This window comes from Oncorhynchus mykiss, chromosome 14 (genome assembly GCF_013265735.2).
Source record: "Oncorhynchus mykiss isolate Arlee chromosome 14, USDA_OmykA_1.1, whole genome shotgun sequence".
NCBI classification, from domain to species: Eukaryota; Metazoa; Chordata; class Actinopteri; order Salmoniformes; family Salmonidae; genus Oncorhynchus; species Oncorhynchus mykiss.
Genome location: NC_048578.1, coordinates 39385566 through 39409910, shown reverse-complemented (window position 1 = coordinate 39409910; position 24345 = coordinate 39385566). Strand labels below are relative to the sequence as shown.

General features: G+C 48.7%; 1 protein-coding gene across 3 annotated transcripts in view; it reads right to left on the bottom strand.

Moving 5' to 3' along the window:
- Positions 1–24345, bottom strand: part of LOC110487794 (PDZ and LIM domain protein 7) — a 71092-nt gene that overhangs the window by 36152 nt on the left and 10595 nt on the right. For all 3 annotated transcript variants that reach the window (XM_036943536.1, XM_036943538.1, XM_036943537.1), the window contains one exon: positions 9290–9441. In XM_036943536.1, the coding sequence (XP_036799431.1) occupies positions 9290–9441 (152 nt within the window). The remainder of the gene's footprint in view (positions 1–9289; positions 9442–24345) is intronic.

The window sequence follows — 24345 nt, the reverse complement described above, 5'->3', positions numbered from 1 at the left end:
CATTCCTGTCCTCCGTCCCTCTCCTATAACAGTCCTGTCCTCCGTCCATCTCCTATAACAGTCCTGTCCTCTGTCCATCTCCTATAACAGTCCTGTCCTCTGTCCATCTCCTATAACAGTCCTGTCCTCTGTCCATCTCCTATAACAGTCCTGTCCTCTGTCCATCTCCTATAACAGTCCTGTCCTCTGTCCATCTCCTATAACAGTCCTGTCCTCTGTCCATCTCCTATAACAGTCCTGTCCTCTGTCCATCTCCTATAACAGTCCTGTCCTCTGTCCATCTCCTATAACAGTCCTGTCCTCTGTCCATCTCCTATAACAGTCCTGTCCTCTGTCCATCTCCTATAACAGTCCTGTCCTCCGTCCCTCTCCTATAACATTCCTGTCCTCCGTCCCTCTCCTATAACATTCCTGTCCTCCGTCCCTCTCCTAACAGTCCTGTCCTCCGTCCCTCTCCTAACAGTCCTGTCCTCCTAACAGTCCTGTCCTCCTAACAGTCCTGTCCTCCTAACAGTCCTGTCCTCCTAACAGTCCTGTCCTCCTAACAGTCCTGTCCTCCTAACAGTCCTGTCCTCCTAACAGTCCTGTCCTCCGTCCCTCTCCTATAACATTCCTGTCCTCCGTCCCTCTCCTATAACAGTCCTGTCCTCCGTCCCTCTCCTATAACAGTCCTGTCCTCCGTCCCTCTCCTATAACATTCCTGTCCTCCGTCCCTCTCCTATAACATTCCTGTCCTCCGTCCCTCTCCTATAACATTCCTGTCCTCCGTCCCTCTCCTATAACATTCCTGTCCTCCGTCCCTCTCCTATAACAGTCCTGTCCTCCGTCCCTCTCCTATAACAGTCCTGTCCTCCGTCCCTCTCCTATAACATTCCTGTCCTCCGTCCCTCTCCTATAACATTCCTGTCCTCCGTCCCTCTCCTATAACATTCCTGTCCTCCGTCCCTCTCCTATAACATTCCTGTCCTCCGTCCCTCTCCTATAACATTCCTGTCCTCCGTCCCTCTCCTATAACAGTCCTGTCCTCCGTCCATCTCCTATAACAGTCCTGTCCTCCGTCCATCTCCTATAACAGTCCTGTCCTCCGTCCATCTCCTATAACAGTCCTGTCCTCCGTCCATCTCCTATAACAGTCCTGTCCTCCGTCCATCTCCTATAACAGTCCTGTCCTCTGTCCATCTCCTATAACAGTCCTGTCCTCTGTCCATCTCCTATAACAGTCCTGTCCTCTGTCCATCTCCTATAACAGTCCTGTCCTCTGTCCATCTCCTATAACAGTCCTGTCCTCCGTCCCTCTCCTATAACATTCCTGTCCTCCGTCCCTCTCCTATAACATTCCTGTCCTCCGTCCCTCTCCTAACAGTCCTGTCCTCCTAACAGTCCTGTCCTCCTAACAGTCCTGTCCTCCTAACAGTCCTGTCCTCCTAACAGTCCTGTCCTCCGTCCCTCTCCTATAACAGTCCTGTCCTCCGTCCCTCTCCTATAACATTCCTGTCCTCCGTCCCTCTCCTATAACATTCCTGTCCTCCGTCCCTCTCCTATAACATTCCTGTCCTCCGTCCCTCTCCTATAACATTCCTGTCCTCCGTCCCTCTCCTATAACATTCCTGTCCTCCGTCCCTCTCCTATAACATTCCTGTCCTCCGTCCCTCTCCTATAACATTCCTGTCCTCCGTCCCTCTCCTATAACATTCCTGTCCTCCGTCCCTCTCCTATAACATTCCTGTCCTCCGTCCCTCTCCTATAACATTCCTGTCCTCCGTCCCTCTCCTATAACATTCCTGTCCTCCGTCCCTCTCCTATAACATTCCTGTCCTCCGTCCCTCTCCTATAACATTCCTGTCCTCCTAACAGTCCTGTCCTCCGTCGCTCTCCTATAACATGCCTGTCCTCCGTCCCTCTCCTATGACATTCCTGTCCTCTGTCCCTATCCTTTAACATGCCTGTCCTCCGTCCCTCTCCTATGACATTCCTGTCCTCTGTCCCTATCCTTTAACATGCCTGTCCTCCGTCCCTCTCCTTTAACAGTCCTGTCCTCCAGCCCTATCCTTTAACATGCCTGCCCTCCGTCCCTTTCCTATAACATGCCTGTCCTCTGCCCTATCCTTTAACATGCCTGTCCTCCAGCCCTATCCTTTAACATGCCTGTCCTCCAGCCCTATCCTTTAACATGCCTGTCCTCCAGCCCTATCCTTTAACATGCCTGTCCTCTGCTAACCTGGTCCCGGATCTATTTGTGCCGTCCTGTTAACTCCCACGGTCAGGAGTTGGCATGAAAGCACAGCCAGATCTGGGATCAGGCTAGTCCTCATCCCCTATCCCTGTTAAATATTTCACTGGCTGATGTAGGTTAAGCATATATGAACCTAAATCTTCCCAAATGACACCCCATTCCCTATACAGTGAACTACGACGCAATCCAAATTGCACTCCACACTGCCCTCACCCACCTAAATAAGAGGAATACATAAGATAAGTCTGTTCATTGACTACAGCTCAGCGTTCCAACATCATTGTCCCCTCCAAGCTCAGGACTCTGGGACTGAACACCTCCCTCTACAACTGGGTCCTGGACTTGCTGATGGGACTGGACCCGGCCGCAGGTGGTATTTACAATGACTGCCTACCCCGGCCAAACCCAGACAACGCTGGGCTCATTGTGCGCTGCCCTATAGGACTCCCAATCACGGCCGGTTGTGATACAGCCTGGATTATACACAACAATACTAGTAACAACAACGAGGCTTTTATAGAAAGTGACTTAGTCATACATGCATACATTTATCTATGGGTGGACCCGGGAATCGAACACACTAGCCTTGGCATTACAAGCACCGTGCTCTATCAACTGAGCGACAGAGGACCACATCTTAAAACTAGGACGATGCTTCATCATAGCCGTGGAATATAAAACACTGCCCCAAAAATCAAAGCCAATACAACGTTGTTCAGTCATAAAACTGTCCTCCTAACTCATCTGATAACCAAACTGTGGAAGCCTTCCAAACCCTGAGAGACAGAGGATAGAACAGCTCACATCCAGCATTAAAGAGATGTCTTTCAGCCTAACGCAACACAACAGGAGCAGCTCACATCCAGCATAGAGATGTCTTTCAGCCTAACGCAACACAACAGGAGCAGCTCACATCCAGCATTAAAGAGATGTCTTTCAGCCTAACGTCACAGGAGCAGCCCACATCCAGCATTAAAGAGATGTCTTTCAGCCTAACGCAACGCAACAGGAGCAGCTCACATCCAGCATAGAGATGTCTTTCAGCCTAACGCAACGCAACAGCCCACATCCAGCATTAAAGATATGTCTTTCAGCCTAACGCAACACAACAGGAGCAGCCCACATCCAGCATTAAAGAGATGTCTTTCAGCCTAACGCAACACAACAGGAGCAGCCCACATCCAGCATTAAAGAGATGTCTTTCAGCCTAACGCAACGCAACAGGAGCAGCTTATTGTCTGTTGTGACAGAGGGGGGCGAGAGAGAGGGGGGCGAGGAAGAGGGGGGCGAGGAAGAGGGGGGCGAGGAAGAGGGGGGCGAGGAAGAGGGGGGCGAGGAAGAGGGGGGCGAGGAAGAGGGGGGCGAGGAAGAGGGGGGCGAGGAAGAGGGGGGCGAGGAAGAGGGGGGCGAGGAAGAGGGGGGCGAGGGTCACGGGTAGGAGGAGGAATCCGTGTGATTTACAATAGCTCTTCTTTATAGAAGGCGTTGGGTTATACAGGAAGGAAACTGGAGAGAGAGAGAGAGACAGGTCTGTCTTGTGTGACATCAGATTCTGACGAGTACAGACCTGCCTAATCAATTACAACCAACACCTACGACTGAGAAACCCAACACATAAACAACGCATGAAGTGGTAACCCATTTATTCACAACATCATCGTCAACAGAGTGTACACACACACACACACATTATATTGGCATTTTCATATTGATCCCCCGTGGGAATCGAACCCACAACCCTAGCATTGCAAGCGGCATGCTGTGCCACACACACTTTGCTCGATATGTAGTCTAATGACACAGTTCATATCCGTACCGTTTCATCTACAGAAAAGTCTACAGCATCACCAGATATACTGTACTGAAAGGAAGTGGCTGTACTCTACAGCATCACCAGATATACTGTACTGAAAGGAAGTGGCTGTACTCTACAGAATCACCAGATATACTGTACTGAAAGGAAGTGACTGTACTCTACAGCATCACCAGATATACTGTACTGAAAGGAAGTGACTACTCTACAGCATCACCAGATATACTGTACTGAAAGGAAGTGACTGTACTCTACAGCATCACCAGATATACTGTTCTGAAAGGAAGTCACTGTACTCTACAGCATCACCAGATATACTGTACTGAAAGGAAGTGACTGTATGAAAAGAAAATCACACAAAAAAAGTTCTCAATATGTTTATGTATGGTACACACCTGACACATCACTTTTAAAGGACCAAGCACAATGTTTGTTTAAAGACACAGTTCTCCAAAAGAGGAGGAGGCACAGGGTGTGATTCATAACATTTCAGGAACTTAGATTATGTCCTGTTTTGGCCAGTCAGTTTATGAATAGTACTGCCACATTTTAAAAAACAAACTGACTGTGACCCTGAATCCAACCAGCCACTTTGTTCCTGTGCCCTGATCTGTTGGCTAAACCGCAGGTATACATCTGAACACTCACCAAAGTCTGGTCTGGTCTGACAGAAGACACAGGCTTCACCCCCCAAAAAGTAGTGCCCTAAATAGGGAGTAGGGTGCCATTGACCCATAGTATCTGGTCAAAAGTAGTGCCCTAAATAGGGAATAGGGTGCCATTTGGGACCCAGATATATTCCACTACAGCAACAGATAGGAGGTAGAAGGACAGAGAAGAAGAGACGACCTCTAACCCCCATCTCCTAGAGGAGAGGAGACGACCTCTAACCCCCATCTCCTAGAGGAGAGGACCTTATCCTTGTTTGTGTAAAGCTTTATGAGTTTTGTTTTGGTGAATGCTGGAAGAGAAGCAGCCTTTGTGCCCCGTGTGTTGGGCTACAAAGCCCCCGTGTGCTGGGCTACAAAGCCCCCGTGCGCTGGGCTACAAAGCCCCTTGTTCATGCCCATTTCCTAATCATTGGGGTTTAGGTGCTGGTATATGTGTTACGTTGATATAGCTGTGTAGGCTTTAGTCAGGTTGAAAAATGTATGTCCTTAAAGCAAAATCAAACAATTCTGGGGTCAAAAAAAAACAAAAAACATTTTTTCTGGCCTAGCTATGCCACTTAGTCCACGTACTGCATCTCGACTTGAGAAGCATGCAGAACCTTTTGGAAAAGCCAGTGCTTCTGACTAATGCCGCAAACGTTTGAGAGTTCTCTCTTCTTTGTAGGATGGGAAGAGAAAGTGACAGTCAAAATGTTGTAACCAGCTATCTGGTGTACAGGTCTGGACTGGGGTCATTCTGGGTTAGCTGGTATGCAGGTCTGGGCTGGGGTCATTCTGGGTTAGCTGGTGTACAGGTCTGGGCTGGGGTCATTCTGGGTTAGCTGGTGTACAGGTCTGGGCTGGGGTCATTCTGGGTTAGCTGGTGTGCAGGTCTGGACTGGGGTCATTCTGGGTTAGCTGGTGTGCAGGTCTGGGCTGGGGTCATTCTGGGTTAGCTGGTGTACAGGTCTGGACTGGGGTCATTCTGGGTTAGCTGGTGTACAGGTCTGGACTGGGGTCATTCTGGGTTAGCTGGTGTGCAGGTCTGGGCTGGGGTCATTCTGGGTTAGCTGGTGTACAGGTCTGGGCTGGGGTCATTCTGGGTTAGCTGGTGTGCAGGTCTGGACTGGGGTCATTCTGGGTTAGCTGGTGTGCAGGTCTGGACTGGGGTCATTCTGGGTTAGCTGGTGTACAGGTCTGGACTGGGGTCATTCTGGGTTAGCTGGTGTACAGGTCTGGACTGGGGTCATTCTGGGTTAGCTGGTGTGCAGGTCTGGGCTGGGGTCATTCTGGGTTAGCTGGTGTACAGGTCTGGACTGGGGTCATTCTGGGTTAGCTGGTGTACAGGTCTGGACTGGGGTCATTCTGGGTTAGCTGGTGTACAGGTCTGGACTGGGGTCATTCTGGGTTAGCTGGTGTACAGGTCTGGACTGGGGTCATTCTGGGTTAGCTGGTGTACAGGTCTGGACTGGGGTCATTCTGGGTTAGCTGGTGTACAGGTCTGGACTGGGGTCATTCTGGGTTAGCTGGTGTACAGGTCTGGACTGGGGTCATTCTGGGTTAGCTGGTGTACAGATCTGGACTGGGGTCATTCTGGGTTAGCTGGTGTACAGGTCTGGACTGGGGTCATTCTGGGTAACCAGTTGGTGTACAATTGTGCGCTGCCTCACTGGTCTTCCGGTCGCGGCCGGCTGCGACAAACCCTGGGATCAAACCCGGGTCTGTAGTGACGCCTTAGAGACCGCTGCTCCACTAGGAAGGCAGATAATGCCCTACTTTATGACCAGGCCCCAGAGTGCACTTTGAAAGGAATAGGGTTCTATTTCAGATACAGACCACATGTTGGTTTTCATTACTCATCTATTAAATCACAGACGTATGACTTTCTCTCTCTCCCTCACAAACGGATGAGGTAGTTACGGTCTCCCTCCTCAGACACACACTCACTCCTTTTTTAGGCTTTCGGGTTGAGGCTGTTACGTGACCTCTTCAAGAAGGAAGACTGTCAATTCAGCACTCCAGATTTTTTCCATATGTGCCGGGAGGGGGGGCGAGAGCGATGGTGAGAGAGCGGTGTCAGAATGGAAAGCTAAATAGTTTAGTGTCACTCTAAACCTTCTTGATGGTCTCAGGCCATAATATCAGGTCAGCCATATTCCTGAAGTCACTCACGCCTCGCATTCTAACTGTAGATCTGGTCTCTGTTCTGATTGTGTCCGAAATGGCACTCTATTCCCTATATAGTGCCCTAATTCAGGGCGACAGGTCCCTACGTCAGGTCAGTCAGACACAGCCTTGTTTATTAACAGTGTATCCAGTCTGACTTAATTTTTTAACATAGTCCTGAGTCCCTACAGTCGGTCAGTGTGGACAGTAGGTGTTCAGACTCATTAGATTTAGAGATTTCTACGGTTCAGAGACTCCCTCACTGTACCATCACTATCTACAGTTCAGAGACTCCCTCACTGTACCGCCACTATCTACAGTTCAGAGACTCCCTCACTGTACCGCCACTATCTACAGTTCAGACTCCCTCACTGTACCATCACTATCTACAGTTCAGACTCCCTCACTGTACCATCACTATCTACAGTTCAGACTCCCTCACTGTACCATCACTATCTACAGTTCAGACTCCCTCACTGTATCATCACTATCTAGAGTTCAAATCAAATTTGTGAAATGTAATTTGTCACATGCACTGAATACAACAGATGTAGACCTTGCTGGGAAATGCTTACTTACAAGCCCATTACCAACAACGCAGTTGGTTTAGGGGGGGGGGGGGGTCAATGCAAATAGTCTGGGTAGCCATTTGATTAGATGTTCAGGAGTCTTATGGCTTGGGGGTATAAGCTGTTTAGAAGCTTTTTGGACCTCAACTTGGTGCTCCGGTACCGTTTGCCGTGCGGAAGCAGAGAAAACAGGCTTTGACTTGGGTGGCTGGAGTCTGACAATATTTTGGGGCCCTCCGCTGACACCATCTGGTATAGAGGACCTGGATGGCAGGAAGCTTGGCCCCAGTGATTTACTGGGCCATTCGTACTACCCTCTGTAGTGCCTTACGGTCAGATGCCGAGCAGTTGCCATACCAGGCGGTGATGCAACCGGTCAGGATGCTCTCGGTGGTGCAGCTGTAAAACCTTTTTAGGATCTGGGGACCCATGCCAAGTCTTTTCAGTCTCCTGAGGGGGAATAGACATTGTCGTGCCCGCTTCACGACTGTCTCGGTGTGTTTGGACCAGGATAGTTTGTTGGTGATGTGGACGGACACCAAGGAACTTGAAGCTCTCAACCTGCTCCACTGGAGCCAGGTGGATGAGAATGGAGGCGTGCTCGCTCGGGTCCTCATTGTCCTGTCGTCCACGATCATCTCCTTTGTCTTGACCACATTACGGGAGAGGTCTCACCCTCACTAACAGTACTGGTTCCAAGTCTGTGTGACCCGAAGACACCACTACAACCCGTCTTGTTGCAACGTGCTTTCACTGTTAACAGCAGCTGACACGTAATCATTGAAACGGACAGGATAGACGGGGCTTGGTTATTTCAACACCTCTATAGGTATCTATCTATGCAGGAGATTCTAACCAAACAGAAATGTTACCACGTCTATCATTTTCTGTTAGAAATGAGCTGTTGGCTTGACATAAATGTTTTTGTTATTGAGTAGGGAGTTTCTTAAGAGGAGCAAATACAACATGATTCTGTAGGTAGCAGGTATGTTATCCAACCCCAACCCCAGCTTCGCTTCATTTAAAATCACCAAAGAGGTTTTAATCTCATTTAATATATTTTTTTTACAACAGAATTTGAAAGCAAGGCATCTCAAACCACTCCTAACTAACTAACTAACTAACTAACTAACTAACTAACATGGTCCAAGCACACCAAGACAGTCGTGAAGAGGGCATGACAAAACCTATTCCCCCTCAGGACACTAAAAAGATTTGGCATGGGTCCTCAGTTCCTCAAAAGGTTTTACAGCTGCACCATCGAGACCTTTGACTGATTGCGTCACCGCCTGGTACGGCAACTGCTCGGCCTCCGACCGCAAGGACACTACAGAGGGTAGTGTGTACGGCCCAGTACATCACTGAGGCCAAACTTCCTGCCATCCAGGACCTCTACACCAGGCAGTGTCAGAGGAAGGCCCTTAAAAATGGTCAGGGACTCCAGCCACCCTAGCCATAGACTGTTCTCTCTGCTACCGCACGGCAAGCGGGTACCGGAGCACCAAGTCTAGGACCTAGAGGCTTCTAAACAGCTTCTACCCACCCAAGCCATAAGACTCCTGAACAGCTAATTAAATGGCTGCCCAGACTATTTGCTTTGCCCCCCACCCCCATAGTATGTATGGTATATTCTGGTATGGTACAGTGGGTGAGTTTAGTATGTATGGTATATTCTGGTATGGTACAGTGGGTGAGTTTAGTATGTATGGTATATTCTGGTATGGTACAGTGGGTGAGTTTAGTATGTATGGTATATTCTGGTATGGTACAGTGGGTGAGTAGTGTATACAGTACAGTCTAGTTATATTACTGAGGGTGAGTATAGTGTATACAGTACGGTCTAGTTATATTATCTTACTTGCTGAGGGTGAGGGTGAGAGACTCCTCTGCTGCTCTGATCTTGTTCTGTGCCTCCACATGGGTCATGTCTTCTGCGTTGGTCTCTCCGATGGACACCACCCAATCTCCCACGCCCACACCGGCCTGGGCGGCCTTACCCCCGGGGGTCAGCTGTAGAGGGAGAGAGAGAGAGAGAGGGGGGGGGTGGATTGTGGTTCTCAACAGGGGCACTCACTTATAAAGACATACGACCTTTGGCCTATTAAAGCTGGTCACTGACAAGAACACGTTATGATTACCTGTGAAATCAGGTAACAGTATAGTTGTATAAGTACATGTGTCTCTGTGTCTCTCAATATTTTCATGGTTAAATGGAACAAACACCTGCCCTAACCGACATAGTGCTTATTCAAAGCAATTCATGTTAATGAGTCAACAACAGGGCTGGAAAGGATATCTAGTCAGTAACAGGGCTGATCTAGAGGATATCTAGTCAACAACAGGGCTGATCTAGAGGAAAGGATATCTAGTCAGTAACAGGGCTGATCTAGAGGATATCTAGTCAACAACAGGGCTGATCTAGAGGAAAGGATATCTAGTCAGTAACAGGGCTGATCTAGAGGATATCTAGTCAACAACAGGGCTGATCTAGAGGAAAGGATATCTGGTCAGTAACAGGGCTGATCTAGAGGATATCTAGTCAACAACAGGGCTGATCTAGAGGAAAGGATATCTAGTCAGTAACAGGGCTGATCTAGAGGATATCTAGTCAACAACAGGGCTGATCTAGAGGAAAGGATATCTAGCCAACAACAGGGCTGATCTAGAGGGAAGAATCAGAGGATATCTAGTCAACAACAGGGCTGATCTCGAGGGAAGAATCAGAGGATATCTAGCCAACAACAGGGCTGATCTAGAGGGAAGAATCAGAGGATATCTAGTCAACAACAGGGCTGCTCTAGAGGGAAGAATCAGAGGATATCTAGCCAACAACTGGGCTGATCTAGAGGGAAGAATCAGAGGATATCTAGCCAACAACAGGGCTGATCTAGAGGGAAGAATCAGAGGATATCTAGCCAACAACAGGGCTGATCTAGAGGGAAGAATCAGAGGATATCTAGCCAACAACAGGGCTGATCTAGAGGGAAGGATCAGAGGATATCTAGTCAACAACAGGGCTGCTCTAGAGGGAAGAATCAGAGGATATCTAGCCAACAACAGGGCTGATCTAGAGGGAAGGATCAGAGGATATCTAGTCAACAACAGGGCTGATCTAGAGGGAAGAATCAGAGGATATCGAGTCAAAGGGAACATATTGGTTAAGAACAGGATCAGAGAGATGAAAGTGCACACCGAAACATTCTAGGGCATAGTACGTTCACACCAATCAACAGATGTGTCCTCTTGCTCTTACCGGTAGCTAGCGGACCCCAGAGGGCCTTTTAACACTGTATTCACTAAATATACATACAAAGTCGTCAAGAGGATTCCTGTTTGGGTCTGTTATCACCGGCTAGTGATTTGTAGAGGGAACCTAAGGGCTCTGTGTCTGACAAGTTCTCACTGTGTGTGTGTGTGTGTGTGTGTGTGTGTGTGTGTGTGTGTGTGTGTGTGTGTGTGTGTGTGTGTGTGTGTGTTCAGCCAGATGGTGCCCCACACCACAATGAGGACATGAGGTAAGAGTCTAATCAGCACTATGACATCACCTCTTATGATCCACTACAGATGTGGACCGAAGCTTTGGAGTGAAGTTCAACTCCCGACAGGACACTACAGAGAGCGAGCGGTACCCTATTCCCTACAAGAGCTCTGATCTAAAGTAGTGCACTATGGGCCCCGAATAGGGTGCGATTTGGGAAGCAGTGAGAGATATTAACTAGCAGTCCGACACGACACCACAGATCACCTAACTGACTAGATGATATTAACTAGCAGTCCGACACGACACCACAGGTCACCTAACTGACTAGATTATATTAACTAGCAGTCCGACACAACACCACAGGTCACCTAACTGACTAGATGATATTAACTAGCTGTCCGACACGACACCACAGGTCACCTAACTGACTAGATGATATTAACTAGCAGTCCGACATGACACCACAAGTCACCTAACTGACTAGATGATATTAACTAGCAGTCCGACACGACACCACAGGTCACCTAACTGACTAGATGATATTAACTAGCAGTCCGACACGACACCACAGGTCACCTAACTGACTAGATGATATTAACTAGCAGTCCGACATGACACCACAAGTCACCTAACTGACTAGATGATATTAACTAGCAGTCCGACACGACACCACAGGTCACCTAACTGACTAGATGATATTAACTAGCAGTCCGACACGACACCACAGGTCACCTAACTGACTAGATTATATTAACTAGCAGTCCGACACGACAGGTCACCTAAGTGCGACAGTACAGGATAGGATTATACTAGTGTGAATTATTTTAAAAAATGATGTAATGTATATAAGTTGGATCATTCCTGACATCAGACATGAGTTACAGCCACATCACACACAGTAGGGAACAAGCTGCATATATGAACCTTAATCCACTCGGAGTCCCTACCTTGCCAGGCCTGCTGCAGCAAGGTCCCTAATGGCACCCTCTCCGCACAAGGCTCTGGTCAAACAAAGTGCACTATATAGTGAATAGGGTGCCACTTGGAGACACTTCAAAGTGTCCTTTAAAAAAAAAAATAACTCTTGACATCCACAGAGGCTGTTAATACACACGTCGGAGATCGTATGAAGAGAGAGGAGATGCCAGAATGTGCTTAGTAAGGGCCTTACTCAGCCTTGTCCCGGAGGCTTAACGAAATGTGTCAAAGTCTCAGATCACTGAGAGTACAAAGTGTTCAACATCAGATCACTAAAAAAAAGGAGAGCGAGCCAGAGAAAGCCAAAGCAAGGCTGAACATCACAGGGCTAAACCCCGGCTGGAATACTGATTTCTGTCATGTAGACATCGTCTGAGTCCCAAAATGGAGCCCTATTCCTTATCTAGTGCACTAGATGGGGACTATGGTCCATAGAGCCCTGGTCAACAGTAGTGCACTACATGGGGACTATGGTCTGATTTGGGATGCAGACCCTGGTGTGTGAAGACATCGATTACCCCGTCCTATCCGGTTATTGATCCCTTTAGACTATTGGCTCATAATTGATATGAAGATTTTAGACCCTAAAATCATTGGTTTCTGTCATGTTCCACTAAACTATACGATTCAACTGCTTTGATTCAGCACATTAAAACAGACTGAGGGGAAAGTCCCGTAGCGGAAGATACTGCTCCCTTCTGGAGTGGTTTAATTTCAGCTTCCCTTGACTGTAGAAACCTGGGGGAAAAAAAGCCAGGTCGTTCCAAGATCAATGCTGAAATTGGACGTCTATCCATGTCTTGAGGACGTTGAGACGTTACCCTGAAAAACAGCCACTCGGGGCAACATTGAGAGCTATTACCATAAAGAAGTTTTGGGTAATCCCACGACTCTGGGTAATCCCACGACTCTGGGTAATCCCACGACTCTGGGTAATCCCACGACTCTGGGTAATCCCACGACTCTGGGTAATCCCACGACGCTGGGTAATCCCATGACGCTGGCAGGTTGTGGATCAGAAGGTTGTGTGTTCGCTCCCAGTCGTGGACACTCGTTTCTATTTTAACCCTATCCCAAAACTTAACCCTTCAGAATGAGAGTCTAAAAACCTAACCCTTCATTTGGAAATGGGACGATACACAGAAGTAGGAGTAACGCTGACTTTTGAAGAACGTGGATAAAATTATGCAGTCAGGCAGCTTGTTGAAAAAAAGCATCTGGTTTGTTTTCGGTGGGGGGGGGGGTACAATAAATATATTCCTTATGAAAATCAAACATCAAGTTAATCACCTGTGATCTACCAGGCTGGAAACAATTAAAGATACAACTAAAAGGGTGTTACAGAGAAACACCACACGCAGGCCCCTCCCCTCCACACGCAGGCCCCTCCCCTCCACACCACACGCAGGCCCCTCCCCTCCACACCACACGCAGGCCCCTCCCCTCCACACGCAGGCCCCTCCCCTCCACACCACACGCAGGCCCCTCCCCTCCACACCACATGCAGGCCCCTCCCCTCCACACCACACGCAGGCCCCTCCCCTCCCCACCACACCACACCACACGCAGGCCCCTCCCCACCACACCACACGCAGGCCCCTCCCCTCCACACCACACGCAGGCCCCTCCCCTCCACACGCAGGCCCCTCCACACCACACACAGGCCCCTCCACACCACACCACACCACACGCAGGCCCCTCCACACCACACGCAGGCCCCTCCACACCACACCACACCACACGCAGGCCCCTCCACACCACACGCAGGCCCCTCCACACCACACCACACGCAGGCCCCGCCCCTCCACACCACACCACACGCAGGCCCCTCCACACCACACGCAGGCCCCTCCACACCACACGCAGGCCCCTCCACACCACACGCAGGCCCCTCCACACCACACCACACCACACGCAGGCCCCTCCACACCACACCACACGCAGGCCCCTCCACACCACACGCAGGCCCCTCCACACCACACGCAGGCCCCTCCCCACCACACGACACCACACGCAGGCCCCTCCCCTCCACACCACACGCAGGCCCCACCCCACCACACCACACGCAGGCCCCACCCCACCACACCACACGCAGGCCCCACCCCACCACACCACACGCAGGCCCCGCCCCTCCACACCACACGCAGGCCCCGCCCCTCCACACCACACCACACGCAGGCCCCTCCACACCACACGCAGGCCCCTCCACACCACACCACACCACACGCAGGCCCCTCCACACCACACGCAGGCCCCTCCACACCACACGCAGGCCCCTCCACACCACACGCAGGCCCCTCCACACCACACCACACCACACGCAGGCCCCTCCACACCACACGCAGGCCCCTCCACACCACACGCAGGCCCCACCACACCACACGCAGGCCCCTCCCCACCACACGACACCACACGCAGGCCCCTCCCCTCCACACCACACGCAGGCCCCACCACACGCAGGCCCCACCCCACCACACCACACGCAGGCCCCTCCCCACCACACCACACGCAGGCCCCTCCCCACCACACCACACGCAGGCCCCTCCCCACCACACCACACGCAGGCCCCTCCACACGCAGGCCCCTCCACACCACACCACACGCAGGCCCCTCCACACCACACCACACGCAGGCCCCTCCACACCACACCACACGCAGGCCCCTCCACACCACACCACACGCAGGCCCCTCCACACCACACGCAGGCCCCTCCACACCACACGCAGGCCCCTCCACACCACACGCAGGCCCCTCCACACCACACGCAGGCCCCTCCACACCACACGCAGGCCCCTCCACACCACACGCAGGCCCCTCCACACCACACGCAGGCCCCTCCACACCACACGCAGGCCCCTCCACACCACACGCAGGCCCCTCCACACCACACGCAGGCCCCTCCACACCACACGCAGGCCCCTCCGGTGACTGGTATTCTGAGGCGGCATGGGCTGAGGGAAGGTGAACAGGGGCGTTTGTGGAACAGAGTAGAGAGCAGATTATAATAGAAACCAGTAGACAGTAAAGCCCAGCAGAGCAGATTATAATAGAAACCAGTAGAGAGCAGATTATAATAGAAACCAGTAGAGAGCAGATTATAATAGAAACCAGTAGAGAGCAGATTATAATAGAAACCAGTAGAGACAGTAAAGCCTAGCAGATTATAACAGAAACCAGTAGAGACAGTAAAGCCTAGCAGATTATAATAGAAACCAGTAGAGACAGTAAGGCCTAGCAGAGCAGATTATAATAGAAACCAGTAGAGACAGTAAAGCCTAGCAGATTATAATAGAAACCAGTAGAGACAGTAAAGCCTAGCAGATTATAATAGAAACCAGTAGAGACAGTAAAGCCTAGCAGATTATAATAGAAACCAGTAGAGACAGTAAAGCCTAGCAGATTATAATAGAAACCAGTAGAGACAGTAAAACCTAGCAGATTATAATAGAAACCAGTAGAGACAGTAAAGCCTAGCAGATTATAATAGAAACCAGTAGAGACAGTAAAGCCTAGCAGATTATAATAGAAACCAGTAGAGACAGTAAAGCCTAGCAGATTATAATAGAAACCAGTAGAGACAGTAAAGCCTAGCAGATTATAATATAAACCAGTAGAGACAGTAAAGCCTAGCAGATTATAATAGAAACCAGTAGAGACAGTAAAGCAGATTATAATAGAAACCAGTAGAGACAGTAAAGCCTAGCAGATTATAATAGAAACCAGTAGAGACAGTAAAACCTAGCAGATTATAATAGAAACCAGTAGAGACAGTAAAGCCTAGCAGATTATAATAGAAACCAGTAGAGACAGTAAAGCCTAGCAGATTATAATATAAACCAGTAGAGACAGTAAAACCTAGCAGATTATAATATAAACCAGTAGAGACAGTAAAGCCTAGCAGATTATAATAGAAACCAGTAGAGACAGTAAAGCCTAGCAGATTATAATAGAAACCAGTAGAGACAGTAAAACCTAGCAGATTATAATATAAACCAGTAGAGACAGTAAGGCCTAGCAGAGCAGATTATAATATAAACCAGTAGAGACAGTAAAGCCTAGCAGATTATAATAGAAACCAGTAGAGACAGTAAAGCAGATTATAGTGAGTGGTGAGAGATACAGAGTGCTTAGTAAGAATGAGTGAGTGAAACCGTAGAGAGGGGTAGAGGCAGCAGAGTAGGTGTGTGTCTCTCTCCGGCCTGTGATGGACACCACCCGTGTCGACGGCTCAGGTTTAGATCACAGCTGTTCCTGTTCTTCAGAAGGAAGGTGATATGTCAGCGTCCCAAATGGCACCTTATTCCCCATTAGGGGCCTGGACTAAAGTAGTGTACTATATAGGGAATAGGGCTCTGGTCTATAGTAGTGCACTATATAGGAAATATGGCCCTGGTCTATAGTAGTGCACTATATAGGGAATATGGCCCTGGTCTAAAGTGGTGCACTATGTAGGGAATATGGTCCTGGTCTAAAGTAGTGCACTATATAGGGAATAGGGTCCTGGTCTAAAGTAGTGCACTATATAGGGAATAGGGCCCTGGGTCTAAAGTAGTGCATTATATAGGGAATAGGGCTCTGGTCTAAAGTAGTGTACTATATAGGGAATAGGGCTCTGGTCTATAGTAGTGCACTATATAGGGAATAGGGCCCTGGTCTAGAGTGGTGCACTATATAGGGGATATGGTCCTGGTCTAAAGTAGTGCACTATATAGGGAATAGGGCCCTGGTCTAAAGTAGTGCATTATATAGGGAATAGGGCCCTGGTCTAAAGTAGTGCACTATATAGGGAATAGGGCTCTGGTCTAAAGTAGTGCACTATATAGGGAATAGGGCTCTGGTCTAAAGTAGTGCACTATATAGGGAATAGGGCCCTGGTCTAAAGTAGTGCACTATATAGGGAATAGGGCTCTGGTCTAAAGTAGTGCACTATATAGGGAATAGGGTGTCATTTGGGATGCATGCCATAGTAAAATGCTGTGCTCAGGCCTTTAGACGAGAGAGGGGGAAGGAAGGAGCCAACATACCCCCTCACAGTTAGTCAATACTAGGAAGGAAGGAAGGAAGAAAGGAAGGAAGGAAGGAAGTAACATATCCCACTACAGTTAGTCAATACTAGGAAGGAAGGGGGCACTACACCCCACCACAGTTAGTCAATACTAGGAAGGAAGGAGACTAGGAGAGGGGACAACGAACCCTGCGACACATCAAACCATACCACATACACAAATTAAATCACATGGTCTCATATGATCTGCCATTTGTAATAAAAAAAAGACTGCTTTTAAAAACGTTCATTACGAGCATAAAGGAGTTAGAAACAGCTGCATCTTATCGGCAAGACAACGACGGCGTATCGGCAAGACAACGACGGCGTATCGGCAAGACAACGACGGCGTATCGGCAAGACAACGACGGCGTATCGGCAAGACAACGACGGCAAGACAACGACGGCGTATCGGCAAGACAACGACGGCAAGACAACGACGGCAAGACAACGACGGCGTATCGGCAAGACAACGACGGCGTATCGGCAAGACAACGACGGCGTATCGGCAAGACAACGACGGCGTATCGGCAAGACAAATGATGGCGTATCGGCAAGACAAATGATGGCGTATCATTGAGTTTTCTATTAAAACAACGGAAAATCAGTCAAACTGTTACTTTAAAAAAAACAAAAACATTAATTCTGATAGTGAAACCAATTTATAAAATACATGACTCATTCTGATCAACGAAACTCAACCTAGATAATTTCAAAATGTCTCTGATGTCATCTATTACCGTGAACAGTAATACATTACATAAAGTTAAACAGCTTCCTCTGTGGTGTTGGTGTGAACTATTGTATTTTAAAAGGAGAGGTCTACCAGTACCTTTCAATCTACTGTGTTTTATTAAAGGTGAGGTCTACCAGTACCTTTCAATCTACTGTGTTTTATTAAAGGTGAGGTCTACCAGTACCTTTCAATCTACTGTGTTTTATTAAAGGTGAGGCCTACCAGTACCTTTCAATCTACTGTGTTTTATTAAAGGAGAGGTCTACCAGTACCTTTCAATCTACTGTGTTTTATTAAAGGAGAGGTCTACCAGTACCTTTCAATCTACTGTGTTTTATTAAAGGAGAGGTCTACCAGTACCTTTCAATCTACTGTGTTTTATTAAAGGAGAGGTCTACCAGTACCTTTCAATCTATTGTGTTTTATTAAAGGAGAGGTCTACCAGTACCTTTCAATCTATTGTGTTTTATTAAAGGTGAGGCCTACCAGTACCTTTCAATCTACTGTGTTTTATTAAAGGTGAGGTCTACCAGTACCTTTCAATCTACTGTGTTTTATTAAAGGAGGGGTCTACCAGTACCTTTCAATCTACTGTGTTTTATTAAAGGTGAGGTCTACCAGTACCTTTCAATCTACTGTGTTTTATTAAAGGAGAGGTCTACCAGTACCTTTCAATCTACTGTGTTTTATTAAAGGTGAGGTCTACCAGTACCTTTCAATCTACTGTGTTTTATTAAAGGAGAGGTCTACCAGTACCTTTCAATCTACTGTGTTTTATTAAAGGAGAGGTCTGTCTACCAGTACCTTTCAATCTACTGTGTTTTATTAAAGGTGAGGTCTACCAGTACCTTTCAATCTACTGTGTTTTAAACGCCTCTCACCTGTCCTTACATGTGGCCATTCTCTCTATGCACATTTGACTAAACTGACAATGCAAGTTCAGTGCCTCAGTTCCCCATAGCCCAGCCCTACACTGCCAGTTCCCCGTAGCCCAGCCCTACACTGCCAGTTCCCCATAGCCCAGCCCTACACTGCCAGTTCCCCATAGCCCAGCCCTACACTGCCAGTTCCCCATAACCCAGCCCTACACTGCCAGTTCCCCATAACCCAGCCCTACACTGCCAGTTCCCCATAACCCAGACGTACACTGCCAGTTCCCCATAGCCCAGCCCTACACAGCCAGTTCCCCATAGCCCAGCCCTACACTGCCAGTTCCCCATAGCCCAGCCCTACACTGCCAGTTCCCCATAACCCAGCCCTACACTGCCAGTTCCCCATAACCCAGCCCTACACTGCCAGTTCCCCATAGCCCAGCCCTACACTGCCAGTTCCCCATAGCCCAGCCCTACACTGCCAGTTCCCCATAGCCCAGCCCTACACTGCCAGTTCCCCATAGCCCAGCCCTACACTGCCAGTTCCCCATAGCCCAGCCCTACACTGCCAATTCCTCATAGCCCAGCCCTACACTGGCAGATACACAGCTAGCCAGCTTCTCCTTACAGCACAGCTCTGGCCTGGGAGATACACAGCTAGCCAGCTTCTCCTTGCGTCACAGCTCTGGCCTGGGAGATACACAGCTAGCCAGCTTCTCCTTGCGTCACAGCTCTGGCCTGGGAGATACACAGCTAGCCAGCTTCTCCTTACAGCACAGCTCTGGCCTGGGAGATACACAGCTAGCCATCTTCCCCTTACATCACTCACAGCACAGCTGAGGGAAGCCCATAAATATCCCTCTGAGAAATGGAAAGTAGAGCCTGCTGGCTGCTGGGCTGCTGTAAGGCTCCAGTATCTACCGCGGTGACAGTAAATACTGTATGTAGCACTAACTCAAGGTAAATCTAGTTCTGATAGTGACTCACAACACAATTCATTCACATGAACCAGTCCTTTACAACAAAGCCCGCTGCTAGACGTATTCCACCTTAGTGTCAGCTCCTAGCAGTAAGTCATGGTAAGAAACAGCCATGGCAGTGTGTAAGTGATTCATAACTTGAGTCATCCAGGTTTAACCAGATGATGTAGCCTTTTATTTAAGACTTTTCCTTTGTAACAAACCTGTTGGGGCCAGTACCAATCAGCGAGAACACCTAGCATTAACTCAAAGCTGTAGGGAGGGAGGGAGGGGGGGGGTCTAGATACTACTAGGTGCTCTTGAATCTCAACAAGAGCACCTAGTAGTATCTGAAGGTCAACCAGCCCTGTTCGAGGGTTAGAGATGACAACATTCAACCAGCCCCGTTCGAGGGTTAGAGATGACGACATTCAACCAGCTCTGTTCGAGGGTTAGAGATGACAACATTCAACCAGCCCTATTCGAGGGTTAGAGATGACAACGTTCAACCAGCCCCGTTCGAGGGTTAGAGATGACGACATTCAACCAGCTCCGTTCGAGGGTTAGAGATGACGACATTCAACCAGCTCCGTTCGAGGGTTAGAGATGATGACATTCAACCAGCCCTGTTTGAGGGTTAGAGGTGACGACATTCAACCAACCCTGTTTGAGGGTTAGAGATGACGACATTCAACCAGCCCCGTTCGAGGGTTAGAGATGACATTCAACCAGCCCTGTTCGAGGGTTAGAGATGACGACATTCAACCAGCCCTGTTCGAGGGCTAGAGATGACGACATTCAACCAGCCCCGTTCGAGGGTTAGAGATGACGACATTCAACCAGCCCCGTTCGAGGGTTAGAGATGACGACATTCAACCAGCTCTGTTCGAGGGTTAGAGATGACAACATTTAACCAGCTCTGTTCGAGGGTTAGAGATGACAACATTCAACCAGCCCTATTTGAGGGTTAGAGATGACGACATTCAACCAGCTCTGTTTGAGGGTTAGAGATGACAACATTCAACCAGCCCTGTAGGAGGGTTAGAGATGACAACATCCAACCAGCCCCGTTCGAGAGCTAGAGATGACGACATTCAACCAGCTCTGTTCGAGGGTTAGAGATGACAACATTTAACCATTTTACCTACTAGACGACCATCCCTTCTTCAATGTATCAGTCAGCTTTGAATTATTCATCCACCCCCATAACAAGTCCTCTGTCTGTGTGTCATCTGAGCAGAACACGCCCACAGCTAGCTCTAAACCCCCCCGACGATAACACAGCTAGCTCTGACCCCCCCCTTGATGATAGCTGTGTTCTCTAACCCCCCCCCCCCCCCCCCCGACGATAACACAGCTAGCTCTGACCCCCCCCACCCCCCCAATGATAACACAGCTAGCACTCCCCCCCGATAACACAGCTAGCATCCCCGGTGATAACACAGCTAACCCCCCCCCCCCCCCCCCCCCCGATAACACAGCTAGCATCCCCGGTGATAACACAGCTATCACAGTTCCCAAATGGAACTCTAGTCCCTACATTTATTCATTTAAGGCTAATTAGTAGTGCACCACTTTTGACCAGACCCATAGGGAATAAGGCACCACTTTTGACCAGGCCCATAGGGAATAGGGCACTACTTTTGACCAGACCCATAGGGAATAGGGCACCACTTTTGACCAGGCCCATAGGGAATAGGGCACCACTTTTGACCAGGCCCATAGGGAATAGTGCAGTACTTTTGACCAGGCCAATAGGGCTTTGGTGCACTAGGGAATATGGTGTCATTTGGGAAACACACAATGTATATGCCCTATATAGGGATACAGCCAATGTGTAGGGTACTATATAGGGAAGAGGGGCACAGCCAATGTGTAGGGCACTATATAGGGAAGAGGGACACAGCCAATGTGTAGGGCACTATATAGGGAAGAGGGACACAGCCAATGTGTAGGGCACTATATAGGGAAGAGGGACACAGCCAATGTGTAGGGCACTATATAGGGAAGAGGGACACAGACAATGTGTAGGGCACTATATAGGGAAGAGGGACACAGCCAATGTGTAGGGCACTATATAGGGAAGAGGGACACAGCCAATGTGTAGGGCACTATATAGGGAAGAGGGACACAGCCAATGTGTAGGGCACTATATAGGGAAGAGGGACACAGCCAATGTGTAGGGCACTATATAGGGAAGAGGGACACAGCCAATGTGTAGGGCACTATATAGGGAAGAGGGACACAGCCAATGTGTAGGGCACTATATAGGGAAGAGGGACACAGCCAATGTGTAGGGCACTATATAGGGAAGAGGGACACAGCCAATGTGTAGGGCACTATATAGGGAAGAGGGACACAGCCAATGTGTAGGGCACTATATAGGGAAGAGGGACACAGCCAATGTGTAGGGCACTATATAGGGAAGAGGGACACAGCCAATGTGTAGGGCACTATATAGGGAAGAGGGACACAGCCAATGTGTAGGGCACTATATAGGGAAGAGGGACACAGCCAATGTGTAGGGCACTATATAGGGAAGAGGGACACAGCCAATGTGTAGGGCACTATATAGGGAAGAGGGACACAGCCAATGTGTAGGGCACTATATAGGGAAGAGGGACACAGCCAATGTGTAGGGCACTATATAGGGAAGAGGGACACAGCCAATGTGTAGGGCACTATATAGGGAAGAGGGACACAGCCAATGTGTAGGGCACTATATAGGGAAGAGGGACACAGCCAATGTGTAGGGCACTATATAGGGAAGAGGGACACAGCCAATGTGTAGGGCACTATATAGGGAAGAGGGACACAGCCAATGTGTAGGGCACTATATAGGGAAGAGGGACACAGCCAATGTGTAGGGCACTATATAGGGAAGAGGGACACAGCCAATGGATACCGAGAAGAGAAAAGTGCTCTGCTGTTGCCAGGGTCTGGGAACGGGAGAGACATGAGGAATGGACGGCATTCCAGGAATTTAGAGGAAACATTGTGTTCCTGGCTCATACAGGGAGAGGAGGACAGAAGCAGAGCATTCACAGACATACCATCCTACACACACACACACACACACACACACACACACACACACAGCTCTGAACCAATAGCAGAGGAACAGAAACCCCATTTAACAGGTCTACAGGACAACCATCTAGAAAGCCACGAATGGACCTAAAAATCAGTTGCCTGGCCAAACTCAAAACACTTACAGCCATTTAATCCTCCTAAAAAAAAAAATCTAACCTTCTCAAAGCTACCAACTATCACACACACACACTAGTAGTATTTGTACATTGCTTAATAAAAAATGTAAATGTAGCTGTGACTATAATACTTTACATGTCTTGCTATTTTAAACCTTTGAGTGCGACGCTTAGTGTTCATTTCTAATAGTTTGTTCATGTGTTTGTTTCTTCTCACTTTTGTTTATCGATTTCACTTACTTTGGCAATGTAAACATATGTTTCCCATGCTATTTAGAGAGGCAGAGCGAGAGGCAGAGCGAGAGGCAGAGCGAGAGGCAGAGCGAGAGGCCATCTCTTCAGCCTCTCTCTGAAGCTTTAGTCTTGCTGTCAGTTGGATTGTTCTTTATTGTGTAAATCAGCTCTCGCTCGCTCTCTCTCTGGGTTGAGACGATACTTCAGGGGGCCTGGGACAGAGAGACACAGACCAGACCACCCACACATCACTTCCTGGAGGTCCAGCCAGTCACAGCCTGAGAGAGAAGTCTGTCAGCCAGTCAGAGCGGCTAGACTAGGGGGCGACTAGACTTTTTATTACGCTACAAGTCAGTCAACAGTCTGAGACAGGGGCCTGCTAGTATGACATCAGCCAGTCTGAGACAGGGGCCTGCTAGTATGACATCAGCCAGTCTGAGCTCAAAGGAAAAGGCCTTTCATTATGAAATCAGTCAGTCAACAGGGATCTAGTAGTAGGACTGTACTGTCACTATGGAAACAGCCAGGGGCTATAACCTAAAGGGGTGGTGTAAACCCAAGTATGACTGTACTGTCACTATGGAAACAGCCAGGGGATATAACCTAAAGGGGTGGTGTAAACCCAATTATGACTGTACTGTCACTATGGAAACAGCCAGGGGATATAACCTAAAGGGGTGGTGTAAACCCAATTATGACTGTACTGTCACTATGGAAACAGCCAGGGGATATAACCTAAACAGGTTGTGTAAACCTAAGTATGACTGTACTGTCACTATGGAAACAGCCAGGGGATATAACCTAAAACGGGTGGTGTAAACCCAAGTATGACTGTACTATCACTACACTAATACGACAACAAGCAGTCAATGGTCCACGGCAAAGGCCTGTTACTATGACTGTAGTCCTGTATGTCCTTCTCCATGTCTGTAAACAGCCCATCAAGGTGACGTAACCCTACTGAAACAGCTCAGCGTGTGGAGATGGACACCGAGGTGTCCTTCAGTAATTTATGATACAAGAGGAAACTCAGTCTGATAATACCTGCAGTATGAACATACCCAAGTCCCCATCCTGTCTGATAATACCTGCAGTATGAACATACCCGAGTCCCCATCCTGTCTGATAATACCTGCAGTATGAACATACCCGAGTTCCTATCCTGTCTGATAATACCTGCAGTATGAACATACCCGAGTCCCTATCCTGTCTGATAATACCTGCAGTATGAACATACCCGAGTCCCCATCCTGTCTGATAATACCTGCAGTATCCTGTCTGATAATACCTGCAGTATGAACATACCCGAGTCCCCATCCTGTCTGATAATACCTGCAGTATGAACATACCCGAGTCCCCATCCTGTCTGATAATACCTGCAGTATCCTGTCTGATAATACC